Source organism: Salminus brasiliensis, chromosome 16 (genome assembly GCF_030463535.1).
Source record: "Salminus brasiliensis chromosome 16, fSalBra1.hap2, whole genome shotgun sequence".
Taxonomy (NCBI): Eukaryota; Metazoa; Chordata; class Actinopteri; order Characiformes; family Bryconidae; genus Salminus; species Salminus brasiliensis.
In genome coordinates, this window is record NC_132893.1 from 9,411,975 (window position 1) to 9,430,985 (window position 19,011).

At 35.8% G+C, this 19,011-nt stretch overlaps 1 protein-coding gene across 3 annotated transcripts; it reads right to left on the reverse strand.

Moving 5' to 3' along the window:
- Positions 1-1,581: 1,581 nt before the first annotated feature.
- Positions 1,582-14,925, reverse strand: scarb1 (scavenger receptor class B, member 1). 3 transcript variants are annotated; one of them, XM_072659303.1, is made up of 13 exons: positions 14,582-14,925; positions 14,011-14,171; positions 10,763-10,904; positions 10,313-10,516; positions 10,023-10,118; positions 9,812-9,927; positions 9,216-9,382; positions 8,850-8,968; positions 5,769-5,842; positions 5,635-5,686; positions 5,201-5,347; positions 3,301-3,370; positions 1,673-1,761 (listed from the first exon to the last, which is right to left on the reverse strand). In XM_072659303.1, the coding sequence occupies exons 1-13, from the start codon at positions 14,693-14,695 to the stop codon at positions 1,751-1,753; spliced, it is 1,473 nt and encodes a 490-aa protein (XP_072515404.1). In that variant the 5' UTR covers positions 14,696-14,925; the 3' UTR covers positions 1,673-1,750. The 3 variants fall into 3 exon arrangements, with proteins under 3 accessions (XP_072515403.1, XP_072515404.1, XP_072515402.1); XM_072659302.1 differs by lacking the exon at positions 3,301-3,370 and having other exon boundaries at positions 1,582-1,761; XM_072659301.1 differs by lacking the exons at positions 1,673-1,761; positions 3,301-3,370 and adding an exon at positions 2,911-3,243.
- Positions 14,926-19,011: the final 4,086 nt, after the last annotated feature.

The following is a 19,011-nucleotide window of genomic DNA, read 5'->3' on the forward strand; positions in this document are numbered from 1 at the left end:
AGTCCTGGACAAAAGCCACTTATAAACAATGCTAATTATCTTGGCCAGTATACATGTTATTTATATATTTATTTATATTAAATTCCTCAGTGCAGCCCAGATTTATCATGCAAATCAATACTCTGCAAGTCCCATAATGTCAGCCAAACGTATGTGGTGAAATTTCAGAAATTCAAACAGTGTCTGGCACTAACCAAACCTATTCAAACGGTCAACTAGTATACAATTTAATGTTAAGATAGAATTTAAGACAAATTTAAAACACGTATGTGGAGATTATATTCAGCATATTCTCTACACACAGCCGGTGAACAACCTTTTTGGAAAAAAAAAAAAAAATGGTAGTAGGCATTATTGTTTTCATCACATTTTCACCCCTAGGTTTCTCTAGTTAGAGCCCTACAAAGCCCCGCTTTGAATTAATGTTAGAATACCACCTAGTGGTAACTTCAATCATCAGCACTGTTCAGTCTCTCACAATGTTTTGATGCAAGTTAAAACAAGGCTGCCTGTTATCAAAAACTAATTAAATCATCAAGATAACTTATGATACTATAAGCCTTAACTTTCACAATGGTCTTGTAATCAATGTCAATCAATATTTAGGCATAAACCCTATAAGAAGAATGGTGAAATTAAATGACAAATCAACAATATATATGTTTATGTACATTTTATATTCTTTACATTCAAGTACCTGTTCAGTTCACTTTATATTCAGTTCAGTCATAGTTGACAGTTCACATGGCCACTTGTCTCTTACTGAGAATTCATACTTTTGATTTGGGCAAAAGTGTGTGTAGTTTTATTTTCTTACACAAAGTATTCACAGAAACAATCATTTCAGTTCCAAGAAAAGATTTCCATGTTATGTTATCTTTGATGTAAACAATATGGATATTAGCAGTGTTATGTACAGTTGTCTGTAGATGCACACTGTTTAAATGTTGAGCTAATCTATTAAAAAGTGCAGTATGTATAAGAAAATAAGGTAGTGGTTAAAAAAAGAGAAAGAAACACAACTTTGGGTATCTTATTATTTAAAATTTTGGAAAATATTATTTATGCCAATCATCTTACACAGTGATTCAGACCCAGTATGCATCTCACAACAACCCCTGCAAAAAAAAAAAAAAGTATAGAATCTTTAAAACACTGAGCAAGCACAGGCTTGGACTGCATCAGGTGCTGGGTGATACAACAATGCTTCGACTTAAAGTAAAAGTTTGACAAAAATCTTCCTTTTACTTTAAATCAGCATTAAACTCAAAGCCTTCATCATTACACACGTCTCAAAACATGCTTTGTTAAATACAAAAGCACAGATAAAACTCAAAAACAGCTACTACTGTTTTCAGTTGTGCAACATACTTTAGTGCATGTTTATAGAAAACGGTCATACAGTATCAAAAACCACATAGGTCTGTAAGTGATAACCTCACAATGCAATATGAAATGCTTTAGGCCTGTAGGTAAATGCTTTTATTTTCATCAGCAAGTCAGTGATAAGTGGAAAAGGGAACCTTTACACAAAAAAAAAAAAAAAAAAAAAAAAAAAAAAAAAAAAAAAAAAAGGTCCACCACCAGTTTTTAAGGGTCTTTCATGGTGAAAGATCAGGGAGAGGGTGATACAGTACTGTGAGAGCAGATGATCTTTGGAGAACTCTAATCTTTGGAGTTGAGTAGCAATGGAGTTCTTTCATTGTCAAAAGTGCTTGTGTCCACATCTGTGCAGGGCTGCCCAGTCTTCCTAATGTTTATCTATAAACGTGGAGAAGAAAAGTTTAAACTATGTCCAGGAGAAAAAAAGAAGAAGAAAAAAAAAAGAAACACAATGATAACAACAAAAACAACAACCACCAAAATGTGCTTTTCAAAACCCCTTTAAAACCGAAGAAATCAACCCAAAAAAAAAAAAAAGAAAAATCAACAGACGTTTATAAATAACCGGAACAGTGGTGTGAAAAAGTGTTTGCCCGTTTGTCACATTTAAATGTTTCTGATCAAACAAATTTAAATATTACAAAGATAACACAAGTAAACACAAAATGTAGTATTTAAATGAAGGTTTTTATTATTAATAGAAAATAAAAATCCAAACCCACATGGCCCTGTGTGAAAAAGTGAATGCCCCCTAAACCTAATAACTGGTGGGCCTGTAGCAACAACAACTGCAATCAATAAATTGGCAATGAGTCTTTTAAAGTTCTGTGGAGGAATTTTAGCAAAACAGCCCCAAACCATCACACTATCACCACCATATTTTACTGTTGGTATGATGTTGTGGGATCTTTTGTGACCTTTGGATAAGTAGTCACTGTGCTTTGGGATAATTTTGGTCAGCCGGCCCCTCCTGGAAAGGTTCACCAAATGTTCCATGTTTTTGCCATTTGTTGAGAATGGCCCTCACTGGGACTCACTTTCGTTGCTGGTGGTTTAGACATTAATGGCTGTATATTGAGTTATTTTGAGGGAAGAATAAATTTACACTGTTATATAAGCTGCACACAGACTACTTTTCATTGTGTCAAAGTGCCATTTTGTCGGTGTTGTCCCATGAAAAGATATACTTAAATATTTGCAGAAATGTGAGGGGTGTACTCACTTCTGTGATACACTGTATTTTATTTTGTGTAATATTTTTTTCTAGTATTTGTTAATATATATTAATGAAGACCCAACATACATTTAAAACTCCTAGCCAGAGTTAAAATCACAAACAAGCTAGCAAAAACATCCACTTTTAAACATTTTAAAACAAATTGGAGAAAAAAATGCAAAGGCCATTTTTACCATCCTTGTAACTAATATTTACAGTTGAAGGATGATGTTAGGAGTTTCAGTCATTTAGGTTGTAGCTAAGTGACATCAAACATCACTGATACAGCACTCTGAACTGGTGTTTCCCCTCACAGCCTCATTTGCAGCATTTCTAATATCAAGCCACTCCTGAACTAGAGACATCACAGAGGAGATATTAAAAGATGAGTGACCTTGGCTATATGTCCAGCAGTCTGTGGTCCTGCCCCTGAGATTGACACTATATACTGCAGAGAGGTTCCTCCCCCCTTGAATTAGGAAATTTTTGAGCTAAGTACGTGTGAGCATGTGAGCAACTCAGTTAGCATTGATGATGAGACAAAGAATGAGATGAAAGTGAAGTTGCAGTGGCGTTAAGGATGACTTCAAAATACTACGTGTGTTCACAGTTTCCTTGTGCAGTCTGAGGCCTGTCACCAGCAGCTAGAACAAAAGAGTGTAAAGAGGAGGCAAAAGAAATTTCAGCCAAAAGAAACCCACCTGTATCATTCACGCTATATTTTTCGGTCTGCTTCTCACTTGAGTCGTGTTTTGTGTCTTTTATGCTTTCCTAAAACAATAATCAGACCTTATTTACAATTCCGGTGGGTAGACATGCCTTTAAACGGTTCTCTGACTGATTGCCATCAGACAATTTTACAAACATGTAACGTTTATTAGGGTAGAAGGTGAAGGTGATTTAGTCGTGCTCTTTGTTAAATTGTGAGCGATCAGAAATTGTTACAAGAATCATTGTATTTTAATGCAGGAAGCGTGAGCTGAGGCATGCAAGGTGTGTAGACAGTGGTGATTTAGATGAACAGACGCATGCAGGTTGTTTATGATCATGCGGCAGTTCATCTTTTGCCGCAGTTCTGATTCAACTTTTAACTTGCATAGAAGTGATATTAAAAAATTGTTTACTTTATTTATGATCACTGAGAATACTCACTGAAAAATCTTGTGAAAATCAATATGGAACAAAACATTTATTTATTTATTTATATTTATTTTAGTTCAACAAATATCTGATTTAAAGCATTGTTTTAATTGCGGTCTTAAAAATATAGTATTATAAAAAATGCTGACCCCTTTTCCTCCTATGACTCCATGTGCACTCCTCTGTAAAACATAGTATGTAAATGTTTCTCTGCTTTAGAATGAATTTAAAAATATGAACCTGCAGTTGTGTAACAATAAAGATAGTCAGAGAGGTGAAAGTGATGTGAAAAGGTGATTAGTTAACAACTATATAGTTCATGCAAGTGCTGCATTCTAGGGTAAAACACCAAAAAAAAAAAAAAATTTAAACCTTACCTTTAAATACAACCATGTGACATTATGACATGAAAATATAAAAGGGCCCAACTGATATCAAAAACGTAAACACTCATCAAAGCAATAAATTACTTTAATTTGAAATGTGTAGCATCAACTTTTAAATGGTTTCTAAAACACTCTGGTTAAATAGTGCTTTATTGATTGAGATAAGATATGATAATCCTTTTTTAGTCCCACAGTGGGGGGGGGGGCTTGTCAGTTACTATAAAGTGCCTAATAGCAGAGGTGGGTAGTAACTATATTACTTTTAAATTCACTTGGGTTTAAAAATTTATACTTTTAAAAGAGTACTTTTTACTCTTTATACTTGAGTATATTTGTATGTTTGCATTCTTTGTTACATTCATTTGCACGCTTTATTCATCCTAGATAGCTCTGTTCACCAATCAAAAGCATCTTACATGACTTTTTTGATCAAACACATGTACTGTAGTAATTAACAATTATCTCTCTGTGGGAGAACCACTGATTTTGACGATATTGCTGATATCTGATTTCTGGCTACTTAAGTCCTCTTTTTAGTAGGTACTTTCTTACTTACAATTAAGTAATATTGTAAATTAGTGTTTTTACTTCTACTTGAGTAATTATAGTAACAGTACTGTTACTTAAGTTCAGTTTTTGGCTAATCTACCCACCTCTGAATAGGAGTACTAATTCCCAACTGTTACATTTTCTTTTAACAGCAGAAACTATGTAGTTATTTTGTGTTATAATGTACTATATGGTAAATCCTTGATGGCATTAAAAATGTAGTCTAAGTCTAAAATAAATAAACAAATAAATAAATGCATACATAATTGTTTTTTTGGCCAGCCTGGATTTACGAGTAGACTGAGCTTAGCAAGTCTGTTTGTTACAACATTGAACAAGTTATTAATCATCAGGACTTTGTCAGTGAGATTTGCTCTGCTACAACTAAGGCCAAGGGCATCTTAATATTGGTCAATGTTTTCAGCCAACTGATTTGCCAGGTCTGCCCCCCCCCCCCCCCCCCCCACACCCCCCCCCAGCAGCACAGTCAATTATAATGTGTAATAAAAAACGCCAAGTGACTTACCTTTTCCCTCCACAGCAACACTGCTGCCCCAATGATGAATCCCAGTCCAAACCCAATAAAGATGTACTGCATGTACTCCATTACAATGGGCAAAATCACCAGGTTTGTACGGAATGTAGTGAGTACAGGACCATCAATGTAGCCACTCTGGAAAAGAAAGGAAAGATTAATTGGTGGCTTTCTACAGATATTTGTAAAATGGAATGGATTCTCTATCTTAATGATTTGGAACAAAGGTTAAAGGGTTGATCTTAGCTTTACCCTAATAAGACAATGTAATCTACCAAGAGTTTTGAAACAGAATTAAAGTTTAGAAACTGCTCATTTCAGCTGTTCTGTTAGTCAGTGATCTTGGCAACTTCTAATGACTAGCATAGCATTCAAAAAGTTGCAGGTTTATTACTGTTATTTCAATTATGAGAAAAAATACATACCTCTCCAAACCAAATCATTGGCATCACCACTTCAGCTATTTTGCCAGTTTCTCTGAAAATAGACAAATCACAGGGTTAGATCTTAAGGTACATTGAGTACATACACAAGGGCAGTTTAACATAGATAAACTTACGTTATTCCTGATACACGTTTCATTAGCAGGTTAAGTTGTAGCTTGATAGAGACGTTCATAGGTACTCCAGTTGCCTGTTAAGCATGAAAACTACATGTCAAGAACCAGCTTCTTGAAAGACAATATGCAGTACAGTAACGTACACATGTGGTAGACACTGTATACCTCTACAGACCCAAAGCACAAAAAAGTCCAGTATGTTTAAAACCATACAAGTAAACCATAGAAGTTACGGGATTTGCTTCATTGAAGTGATGAAACAAAACTGGTACTTTTCAGGCCTATGGATCAGTGGTATGTCTAGAGGAAGAACAGCAAAGCATAAGTTAAAAAGAACACACTGCCTACAGTAAAGCAGAAGGGTGGCTTGTTGATGTTCAGGGCTGCAAGAATTTTAGTCAACTACAGGAATGCGCCAATTCCTCAGGAATGCAGAGAAATTACTCTGAAAGGGTTCAGATTAATTCTAAGATTGCAGTAGTCATTTAAAATGGCATTTGGTGTTTAATTTGGAGAAACCACTTGTTATATTTGGGTTTTCTTGCTATTTAAAATGTTTGTTTGCAATTTAAATTTCTTTAATTAATTTTTTTTTAGTGTGTCAGGTAAAGGTACAAGTGATAAATGGACTGTTGTCCATATGTACCTAAACTCCAGAAGAAACCAAGGCAATATGTGCAATGGCTATGTTCACATATCCCATTTACCCCTTTTAGAATAACAGCATGACAATACACTTATTGGACACTTAATTAGAAACACTTACAATGGCAGTGTAATACCCATTGTAGTTTAGTGTAATATAGTATATAGAAAAATCACTTCCAATAGAACGCAGTGGTCTGAAGTATCTGCCCAGGAGTCTAAGGCCACTATGCCCAATGGACATTTGCACATTTATAAAGTGGACCTTTAAGGTAGAAGGATCACCAAAAGTTGTAAATGTGCATCTCTGCTCACAGTCCATTTCCAGAGCAGCCTTCCCCTTACTGCAGGACATCTACGGGACTAGGGTCAACAGGAGGGCCGACAGCATTATCAGGGACAGTACACACCCTCAACACAACCTCTTTATGCTCCTACCATCGGGCCGACGCTACAGGAGTGTGAAGTCCAGGACAGCGAGACTGACGAACAGTTTCTATCCACAAGCCATTAGGCTTGTGAACACCTCCTCCCCCCTTCCACTCTGAACTGGCTGAACTCTTACATGCACCCATTAATATGAGCCCACTACATGTGCGCTGCTGCTGTTGTTCAAATACGGTTTACTTTTGTTCTTGCGCAATGCACATGCAACTCTACTTTGTACTGTATTCTTTAACTTTCTTTACTGTGTTTTTCCTTCACGTTAGCTTTACTTTTGCACACACACACACACACACACACACACACACACACACACACACACACACACACACACACACACATATATAAAATTTCCTATGCCGAAAAACTGGTGGAATTCCCCTTTAAATATTTGTTTCTGGTCCCCAAGGCAAGGATTGTGCAGTGCCACACTGAATTTGATCCAGATGTTAGTATCCTGATAAGGATGCGTGACCACAGTGACTTCAGATTTTCACTGCATAACTTAAAGAGATTGCATACTGACTGACTACAATTATCCCATGCATGTACAGTAACAAGTGGGGAACATCTTTGTTTAGATATTTTCTTTCCAGACAATGCGCATAAAGAACATGAACAAAGGCAAACATCTGACTCATTATTGTGCAATTCACCAAGATCCAGTTTGGCCCTTTCTTCTAATCAGAACTCATAAAGCAAACCCTATCTTATCGTAATATCTGTGAGGCAAAATGCTCTCTGACATGCATTACAGATTAAGTTGTCTACTGTGTGTCAGTTACTACAAAACAAATTATCACAAGTTATATTCAAATCCAACCTTATACTATTTTAACCACAATCTGCAACTCTACTTCCTTTACAGATAGCAAAAAGCAGAGTACAGCTAACGACTCTAATCATAGAACCTTTAGTCATTTATTGGCCATGTTAAGAGCCAACAGCTATGAAAACATTTTAGCTGATTCAACAGACTAGAATCACAACCTAAGATCAAAGTTTATAATATTGCCTAATGAAAAAAGTGCAATCCCCAGAGCTGTTTGTTTATAATAGACCTCCAGATTTTGGAGGGGCATATAAACACAATAGAATGTCACGATGACTGCAATTCCCAATTAGCTTATCAGATGTCCTTACTGTTTACTACAGGCAGTTCTCAGTAAAACATTAACATTATCTTTTGAACTGTAAAGTCTAAACCATGGACACAAATACAGATTAGTGACACTACTCAGCCTCTAGAGCCTGATGTATGTCAATAAAACAATAAGAAACATAGTTAAAGGCATGGAAGATTTTACACAAAGTACATTATGACCATAATTTCTCAGTTATGCAGCAAGTCTACATAGTGAGCAATTTGGTGAAAAAAAAAATCTACCAATTTAGGCCTACTTTTATAGCCAATTATAAAGATAACACAGTTATGAGTTAAAATCTTATAAGTCATCACTTCATTGTAAATAACCTTATTGATAAGGCCCCATCTAATCTATCGTCTAAATGGTAATGAGAAAATTCATGTATTCAAGTCATTTTACTGAGTGTTTTCTTAGAAACAAAATATGGCAAGACCAATCCATACACACCACCCAGGTCTTTAGCATTCAGACTTTTGATTTATAAAGTGACTAGTGAAAAGTGAATTCTAAATTGTACTTAGATATTTATAGCACCCATTATGAATTTTCTTGTTTTTGTATTTTTTAAAGAAACAAATTTGAACTAAAATGGAAACGTTGCTAAAGTTTCAAAACTCTAATCTTATAAGAACCAAATTACTTTCAAAAGGTCCACATCTGTGACATTTGTATAGATTTCTGTAACAGAAACAGTAATAAATTATTTTTGCATGGTGATATTTTAACCTTTATCCATTAGCATGAAATATGCTGTTTTTGTTATGATGTATGAATTGTAAATCAGTTCAGTTTCCTCATGATTTACATTCTATTAAAAAACAAAACAAAATTTGCTTCTTCTTACTGGGTGTATGTCAATGAAGAGCCCATGGTCCTCCTCATTAGGGCTAAGCCCATTGACTGTGTCCAACAGGGCAGGATCAGCATTATAAAAGTGAGGATGGGAGATGAACACAGGAGATTCTATGTGAAAGAACAAAATGTGTAATATTATTATTATTTATTTATTTATATACACACACATACATACACATACATACATACACATACATACACATACATACACACATAATTTTGCAATATTGCCCCAGCACACATTCTGGAAGATCGATTTCTTTTACTACATTCCACCATTTGGGATAGTTCAGTTAAGAACAAAGACAAGCACAAGATTTGTGCATGAAATGTGCTTCAGTTTAAGCAAACTCACTGTGCCTGCAGGTGCTAACATTGAGAAGGCCTGACTGTCTGCATGGGCAGAAGCCTTCATTTGGAGGGTAATCCGAGCCATTGGCAAAGAGAGTCTTTGGAGCCACAAAACGGTACACAGGGATTCCTCTCATTGTCCCTGGCCTACTATACACCAGTTCCATTGACCTGAAAAAACATTACCGACTTTAGTGCGTTGGCTGAGCAACCAATGTTTTAGCAGTAAATTAATAAATAAAAAGACTTCCTAAACAGGACTCCATATAATATTAACAATATATAAAAGTGATTTATTTTTATATAACCTATAGTTATCTGACCAATGCTTTAGAAGAAGAGGGTCGTGAAACATTATATTTGTTGTTAATATCTATTTAAAACTTACGACATTTATAAGATTTTGAGCTTTGATCTGGCATTAGGAATCATGCTTAACATGACCAGGTACACGAACGAACCAGATGAACAAATAAAAGTTTCAAAAGGCCATCACTGAAAGACCAAACACAAACACATCACATAACTGGACATGATTGAGACAAAACGACCTGCTGAAGCGATATAACCAGGAGGATGTCACCTGTCTACAGAAAGTACCTGCAGGCGTCTGGGCTATAAAATGGCAGTGTGGATTCTGTGGTCATAAACGGAGGCCACATCTGACCTGCTGTCCCATTGATCATATTGCACGGCTTGGAATTCCAGTAGTCCACCTGGTGCATTAAAAACAGCATGTTTAACCCTTTTTAGGATAGTAAACATTGCGAGCTGTTACAGGATTGATATGTCGGTAACATTCAGAACTCACCTCCTTTAAGCCATTCCAAGAATCCACTTGGTGAACTTTCCTAATGTCACCCTGGCCAGTGAAGACTGTGAACAATCCAGTGTTGGAGTTGTTGAACTATAATTGGACAAAGATAAAAACGAGATATATAAAAGGATGAAGTACATGGGCTTTAACTGTTACACAACACACTTTAACTGTTACACAACACACTTGTCACTGTAACAAACCCAATTGCTAAGCTGTTACACCAGGAATTGATGGTGATGGCTTACACTACTAACTGCATACCCTACAAAAACATTACAAACCTCAGCAAAGAGTCCAAATTTCCCACTGATCGGAAGCATGCCAGGGAAGTACTTGTTGAGAAAGTCCACCAACTTGCTGTCATAGCCCCACATGAGCTCACCTACTGTTTTAGTCAGGAAAGGGCCCTCTTTAAAGGTTTTGAAGGTAGCACTCATCATTACACGCACTGGAAAGGGCATGTTCTCCATCATCACTGATGCACCCTACGAACAATAAAAAAAAAACAATAGGGTAAATAAAGGGTTTGGAGTGGGTGGTGTTGGAGGGCATACCAATGTAAAAAAAAAATTTGTTTCTAGATGTAAGCTGTGTTTACTAGCCCATTTATTTGTTTTACTCATTCACAACCCCCAAAGGAATGAAGAATTCCTTAAACTAATAACTCATATGTAATCTAGTCTAAGCAGATTTGAAAACTTAAACTACAAAAGTCTATTTAAATATCTTACCAGCACAAGCATATTTGGAATGGTAACCACATCTGACTCATTGCCTACAGACATATCCTCCTCAAAGAAATACTGCCGATATTCTCGATAAGATACTGTTTTGTTGGCATGGAATGTGATATTGTCCTTCCATCGCTTCTCACTAAAAGCAAACAATAAAAAGAAAGAAATGGTGATTTCAAAGAAAAATGTCCAGCATTGCATATTGCTAATTATAAAACAGAGATATTTAAAGTCCCACATTTTGTAATTGTGTCCTGATCAGCTAAACCATCAATACCACCTACTTGTTTCTACTTTTATTGTCTTTCTAATTAGCTTCACTTACTATATAGGACCACTTAGTAGTTATATAATTACAGACTGTAGTAATCTGTTTCTCTGCATACTTTTTAGCCTCCTTTCACCCTGTTCTTTAATGGTCTTTATTAGGATGCTACACAGTTGAACTACAGTCTGTAATTATAGAACTACAAAGTGATTTTATATGGTAAGTAGTGCTGATACAATGGAACAAGCTATGGCTGATCAGCGTATCTCTGTAGATAAATGAAAAGGATTGCAGAAACAGAGGAAATAAAAAGAATGTGTGTCTGGTTAATGTTTTTAAAAAATTTGTGTGCACATATGTACAGGGCTGTACAGAGGTTTTATCCACCTGTGATTTTTTTTATTGAAAAGCTTCTCCTTAGCAGAAAGTGTTTATTGTTTATAATATATAATTAGAATATATGTTATAATCATAAATAAATAAATACATTTAACATGAATACATTAAGTATTCACTGTGTCCATTTAAACATTGTTTAACCTCTGTGCAGACAAGTATTATCTGATAACCCAACATCTGCTTTGAATAAACAATACTTCATCATGTTAAATCAACTGTGCTGGTGATGGACTGGTGATCCTCAAAGAAGTTTATAATATATCAGCTAATACTTTCTTTCTGAATTTATGTTTATTTGCTTCATTTATTTGCTTGTTTATTACACTAATAGATAGTGTTTATATGTATTTTGTATTTAGATAATGTGCATAGAACATTTGCACAGTACTATATCAGAAAAGTCTGAACAGTCCAAAAGTACAATTAAAAGGAAAGTGAATAAATGAATGCTGTCCTTGTTTCCTCAACATGTTGAAAGATGTTTAAAGACAAGGCATCTTCTAAGGAGCTGTTCAAAGTTCAAACGTACAGGGAAAGTGAGATAATGCATGGGGTGCCGGTTTCATTAAGAGGAATGCTGAAAGACTACAGACACTTCTTCTAAGATGTCCAAAGTTCAACATCATATAGATTTTTTTCATTTACTCAACCTCAGCAGATGGGAGTGCTTTAAATACCAATTCAGCATAAATATATTGTTTTTAGAAATTCATGAGATAAAGTCACAGGGGGGCACGTGTTTGCAACTCCCCTAGACTCCGGGAGCTGCACACATGATCCGAGTATCATGAGAGGCAAAACGGGGCTTCCTCATATGTAGGTCACATGTTTGTTATGCAAAACAGGAAACCACATGGAGCTGAACAAAAAAAAAAAAAAAAGCTCTGCACATCCCTGAAATTGTCTACATGTTCCAAGTGACCACATGTGACCACATTGGAGTGGAATCTTTTTCTTGATTGGCATAATTTTATAGATACAGCTGAAAAAGGGAATGGTGCCTTTGTACACAGTATACTGTAATATGGGTTAGATCTACAAAACCATTTTGATCTAACTATTCATTAAAATCTACCTTCTTGGTAAATGTGTTTTTAAGCCTTTGTAGCTTAGTGTGGTCTTGTATCTAATAATACTTGCTTTCTCAACATCTCAAGCGAAGTGTCACATTTCCACTGTGGGGCCAGAAAAGGCCACGCCATAATCTAAAGTAAAGTCACCTATGCGTTAAAGTAAATGGCAGCTTTTTAATGGAGATGGATAAATGGGGATGTTTTAGCTGCTCTAATGTAACGTACCTTTACCTGCAATGACATCTGCACTGCATTGCAACCACCGCCACATCTTGCATTTTCCAACAAGCCATGTTTGTCCAATGAGGCATGTGTTCAGGGCAATGTGATAATTAAAATGTTGACTAAAGGGTGAATGGCATTCTCCATTAAGATAAGTCTTGTGTAAAATGGTAACTTAAAAGGAGCTGAATAAAAGAAGCATCTAGATAAACTAAATTCTCGAAATAATATTTGTTATTGTATATTATTGTAAAAGATGCTATTCAGAACAAACAAACAAACAGAAAACCCACAAACATACAAATAAATATATAGACAGAAGTCTGGAACATTTTTTCTACACTATGCTCATCGGTATGCTTGTCTGCCCTTTACAAAATGTCCAATGATATTCCATTACCTCAGGGCAAGACTATGTTGAAGTCATATCTCTCAACCGAAAGCTTTTGAGTCAAACTCAGCATTTCAGATATTTGTTGTTCAACAAAAAACAAATCTTGTAATAAACATGGTTAATGATGAAACTTATTTTGTGTCCATTTCATATTTCTTTCTAAAACAGCACTTATAACTGTCAGTCTGGTGCATTTTACCCCTTTAGTTGGAAATCATTCTTCACAAATTAAGAGATTTAGATAAAGGCTTAAGTCAGGAACAACGCAAATAAGCCACAGCTGCTAAGAAAAAGGGACAAAGAGCTAACGTCAGTAATGAAACAGTTCTCAGGTTTTTAAACCTTGCTAAACTCTGCTAAAACCAACTTCTTTTTACTACGTAATCATTGGTTCATTACTAGTGACACAGGTTACGTCCAATTCGAAATCAGTTATGCTAAAGAAAAAAAAATGCAATGTCACTGACCTAGAATTATCTTTAGATTTATAAGCAAGCTGATACCTGATACCAAAAATAAACATTGGTCTTCACAAACTTTGGTGGCACTTTAGAAAACTGAAATGTCAAACTAATGGACTAAAACATTGCATGAATAAAAAAAAAATAAAAAAAAATACAAAAAATGATATTTGTTATGAACACTACATACTAAACTGTTCCTCTGTTACATCTAGAAACCTTAATAGGTGCATGCTTGTATATTCACAAATGCAGTGTGTGTCAAGCAAGACAATGTTATTTGGCAGTATACATTATTTATACTTATTAAAAAAGATAAATAGTGAGTCAATAGCAAATCTTGGGGTGCCTGATAAACGAGCATATCAGAACACACAGTAGACTTGAAAAAATATATAATTATAAACAATAAAAAAAAAAAAACACACCTGTACACATATGGACCTCTTTGTTCAACCATGGGCTTCTCTCCTTCCAGTATCTCATCAGGGTTGAGGACATCAAAGAAATAAATAGACATGAAGAATGGTACAGGGATGTCCTTCCACATGGTATAGGAGAGATCATTTTTGGGATTGATTTCTATATTCTGCAGGAATCACAACAGTGAGTGAAAGACACACACACACACACACACACACACACACACACACACATATATATATATATATATAAAATAAAGGCCGCTTTTACATTCAACTTAAGAGACTGTGATGTTATCAAGGTAACTGACATTTAGCCCAGGTAAAAAAAACAAAGACGCTTATAAACTATTCCTGCCTTAACATATAGGTTTCACATATGGTTTTGGGTAGCAAATTAAATTTTCATTGTAGACATTGCAATCCCTGGATCACCACCACTGTGAAGAAAACATTTATTTTAATAAAAATTCACGTCACATTTTACACAACTTAGGCTGCATTCTTCATGCAAGGCATGAAGAAATCTAGACGCCCTGTACCACCGTCTCAACATTTCGAAATCGATTCAACTCACCTTTACTATTTGATCGTCGATAATAATCGGACCCACGAACACGAGAGCAGTCCCGAAAACAAGCGCTAAAATCCCTCCGACTAGAAGTCCTATCGCTATTTTAGATGTGGCCATAGCTGACTGAGACACAAACACACGCTGAATGAAAGACTACAAGTTCAAAGTGTTGCAGTTGCAGCCAAATTAGTCGAAGCAGTCATGAACTCCAGCAAACTAAACTATGTTCGGCTTCTTTAAGATATGATCGTATAAGACAATAGAAGTATGCAGTATCTAATATCTATCATAACGAGCTCTATTCGTCAGTTTTAGTCCTTTTTAAAGGCAACACAAGCCATTGTAGGTTAGGAGGCATGTTTATTATGACGTGGCCCCGCCTCCAAACAAGGGATTTCTGGGAATTGTAGTTACATGACCTTACAAACTCGATGTACATCTACTGCAAACTAGACGCGGTACAAAGGGAAAACCAATTAATCAATCAACCAATCAAGCAATAAATTGTTCAATCCTATTCTCATTTGCGTTTGAATACCAGTGTCTGAGAAGTCCATTATCGGTACACCTTCACTGCAACAGCTCTAAAACATTTTACTCTAAAACAAACGACTCCTGGCTTCGAATGAACTCGGCCCGGGATGCCAGGGTTTGCTGCATGTAGTCATTTGTAGCAGAGTGCAAAATGATCATCATGGGCAAAGAATGCAGTTTGATTTGTATTTAAAAGGGAATAATAAGGGTACCAGGTGATGCATCTGAGGTCGTAGCATCTCAGAAACCGCTAAGTTAGGATGTTCTAGAGCCACTGTAGTACATTTTGGTTGTAGTAAAGGTGTATCTACAATGGACTTGGACTCGCACATTAAGTGCCTTCCAACAACAGTGGTGCCCCATGGGCCATTGATGACAGAGGAGAAAGACGACTCTGGCGAGTGGTAGTGGTGAGCAATCAATGTACCACTGTGGACCAGTTAACCTCTACAATGAACACTTCCATCACCTAATATAATCCATGCCACAATGTTTTGCAAGTGTCATCCGATGTTAGGGTGGTTATTTCCACTATTAAGTAGGTGGTCATAATACTTTATATAATACTTGATATGATATACATTCTATTGTATTAATGTGACAGAGTTAAAAAACAGACTTTAATTATTTTCACCAAGATTTTGACCAAGATTAGTAATTTAGATTGATCAGAACACCCACAGAAACTCATCTGGTTTGTGTGAGAATATCCCAAGATTTGGCACCATCACCACTACAATGTCCATTATTGTGATAATTTACAAACTATATATATTGCACAGCCAAAGTTTTTGACATTTTCAACATATGCAGCAATGCACAGAGGGCCAAAAAAAAGCAACCAACTGTTCAATTAGTTTTGGCCCCCTCACTGATATGCACATAAAGAATATGACTCTATATATGGTTTACCCAGTTTAGAACTAGAGGCCTACTTTACTGCACACTCAAAGCTGATTTTGCATATTGTAACCCTTGTCGTTTCATTTTATATTATAAAAGTACCAATGCTAAAATGCTAAAAAAAAAGGGTCACTGTCCAATTATTTGAAACTGATCTGTTTAAAAGCTTTCTAATGCACACATTTACTAGTATATCTGAAACAAACACTGACTGCCACATTTATCTCACACCAAACCAATCTAAATGATTTTGTTTATCTTTTAAAGATTAATTTAGAATTGCTTTATGCAGACCAGGGTTATGGCTGGATCCAAAAGTTGGTCAACCTCTCAATTAGAGCACAAGACTAATTCCCAAGTGGATCTTTGATTTATTGTTAATACAGCTGTGTACATAGAAGAATGAACATGTCTGCAACAGTCAAAAGCAGAATAAACTCTTTTTAATGCCCTTGATTTTAAGAATGAAAGAGCAGGTGGCCTGATACTTTAGTCCATATCGTGTAAGTGCAAAAAGAATTTTGATCTTATAATAATAATGATTGAAGTTATACATGAATAATGTAATAATGAAACAATGGTACCTAATAAGATGTTATTTAGACTTTAATAGTGTTAAAGTATATGTATAATATGTAAAATAATGCATTTTTCACAGACAGTATTTAAATAACCAGTCTGCAGTTCTTTCTGAAAAAGTCTCTCAACATACTTTCAACAGCTGTACTTCAGCAACAAGGCAACGTTGGATACGTTTTATCTGAACTTGACCTTGAGGTACAGAGAATATGTTTTATGACAAGGCAAACTCTGAAAGGGCAGAAACCTACAAAGTAAAATAGTTACTTTCCAATTTTACTACTGCTCTGAGATAAGTATAGCTACAGTTGTGTGAAAAAGTTAGGACACCTTTTTATTTGACATATTTGAACATATAGACATTTGATTTATACAATATTGAAAAATTCAGATAATATAACTTAACAAAAATGTATTTTAAAATTTGTAAAATGTAATTACTCAAAACATAATTTTCCTGTGAGGACACTCTATGCCCTAATAGCTGGCATTTTCCCCTTGTTGAAGTAATCTAAAATTAGACCTTTAGAATTTCCTATAACTGTCTACTAGTCTCTGGCGTAGACTTGGAGAAAGTGCTTCCCACTCCTCTATGCATTCTTTCAACTGTGTGATGTTTCAGCTTTATATGATCTCACATGACATCCACCTCCATGCTTCACAGTTAGTATGGAGTTCTTGGGCTCAAATGCTGTGGTTGGTTTGTCTTTTGTTACTGTGCCCAAGTAATTTAACTTTGGATTTATCTGTCAAAAGCACATTGTTCCAGAATCCCTTGCCCTGATGTTTGACATCAAGGGTCTCCTCCTTGAATTCAGTGGTTAGTGGTTGGTGTGGTGCAATGGATAACCCTGCTACCACATCATGCTGGGGTTTGATTCTCAGTCTGGGTGACTATGTTGCACTACACCAATAAGAGTGTAGATGTCCTTGGGCAAGACTCAACACCAGATTGGCTCACCTCTGTAATATGACTAACCTTGTAGATTGCCCTGGATTAGAGCACTTGCGAAATGCTGTAAATGTATTGAATACCTCCCATGAACATCAGGCTTGTGTAGTCTCCTTCTGATAGTAAATGTATGTACTTCAACTGTGGCAAGAGGACATTTTAGTTTGTTAGATTGTTTGATACTTCTTCACATATCTTGCATTATACTCTTGAGCTGGACTTGCTTGCCATTTTATTTGGTTACTTTAAGTTTCTGTCATTTAAGTTAACACATAGATAGAAATGCATGTATGTACAAAACTTAAGTAAAACGTCTACCCTTACTTAAACTCTATTCTTTTTGATTTGATTAGAAGGCGTGAGAAGCACAGAGTAGGATGCCTACTTTGATTACTGTGTCATCAAAGCATGAAAAGTCAAGCTGGGTGAATGCAAATTAAGACATGTAAGACTGACATTTCTGGTAGATTTTCATGTGATCAAGATACAAAATCCAAGACGAATCTAGGGCTGGCAACCTTGCAGATAGAACAAGGGAACATACTCATGAATTTCAGACCCTGAAGAACAGTCTTTGACTTGATACACGTGATACACCACAAAATATGTCTATAATTGGTGAGTCCTAATGGATTGTCTATGGATTTGGTACATTACAGGACTGAACAGCTTTCCTCTCATTCTGAGAACATGTGATAGCACACCCAGCAACACGCTGGAGAAACCACTGATCAACGTGTTAAAATACTAAAGGCTAGTTGGTAATGAATACATAAATGTGCATGTTTGGTTACATTTCATTTCAAACTGAAGTTTACTGAATGGAGCCTCAATAAAATCTTCATTCGGACCACTGTTGGCTCAGTTCATTCAAAGTGACGTCTTTGAATATGGCGCCTCATTGATATGAGTGAGCATAGTGGGTGTTCAAAATTTGTGTGTAAGAACCACTATTATGCACTGCCTTTGGCCTTTATTAAAGTCTCTCAACCCATAGTCATCAGTAGTTTGCTTTTGTTACACTTCCCTTAAAGTGCTTATTCATTGTCAAAGACTAAGAACCTCCAGTGATGATTGCTAAATCATCCAGTCTGCATGCCCTCATGAAAAAAATATTTTGTAAAATGTTGCAAGGCTTTCTTAAATTGTGGTTATTTATATTCATGATATAAAAAATGTACAAGATGTTCTAGATTAATAATGAATGCCATGTATGCTAGTTAACTACATTTTGGTTAAAATGTGCAGAGACACTGCACCAATGAAGGTACTAGTTAGGCTCCAAGGATGCAGTTTGGTTATATGACAATGTGGAGGAGGCAATGACCTAAACACCACTGCATACACTGACTGTATTTGTACTTAGACAACCTAATGGGAAAATACTGTACACTGGGAACACCTTAATATAACAATATGCTATAGTCTGCACTCTACTTTTATAAACCTTTGTACCTAGGTTTGG

Excerpts from the sequence above, each read along its gene's own strand:
- scarb1 (XM_072659301.1), bottom strand. The coding sequence starts at position 14,695 with ATGGCCACATCTAAAATAGCGATAGGACTTCTAGTCGGAGGGATTTTA. Across the intron at positions 10,517-10,762 it reads TTCCAAATATGCTTGTGCTG|GGTGCATCAGTGATGATGGA; the intron begins GTAAGATATTTA and ends TATTGTTCGTAG. Across the intron at positions 10,119-10,312 it reads AATTTGGACTCTTTGCTGAG|TTCAACAACTCCAACACTGG; the intron begins GTTTGTAATGTT and ends GTCCAATTATAG.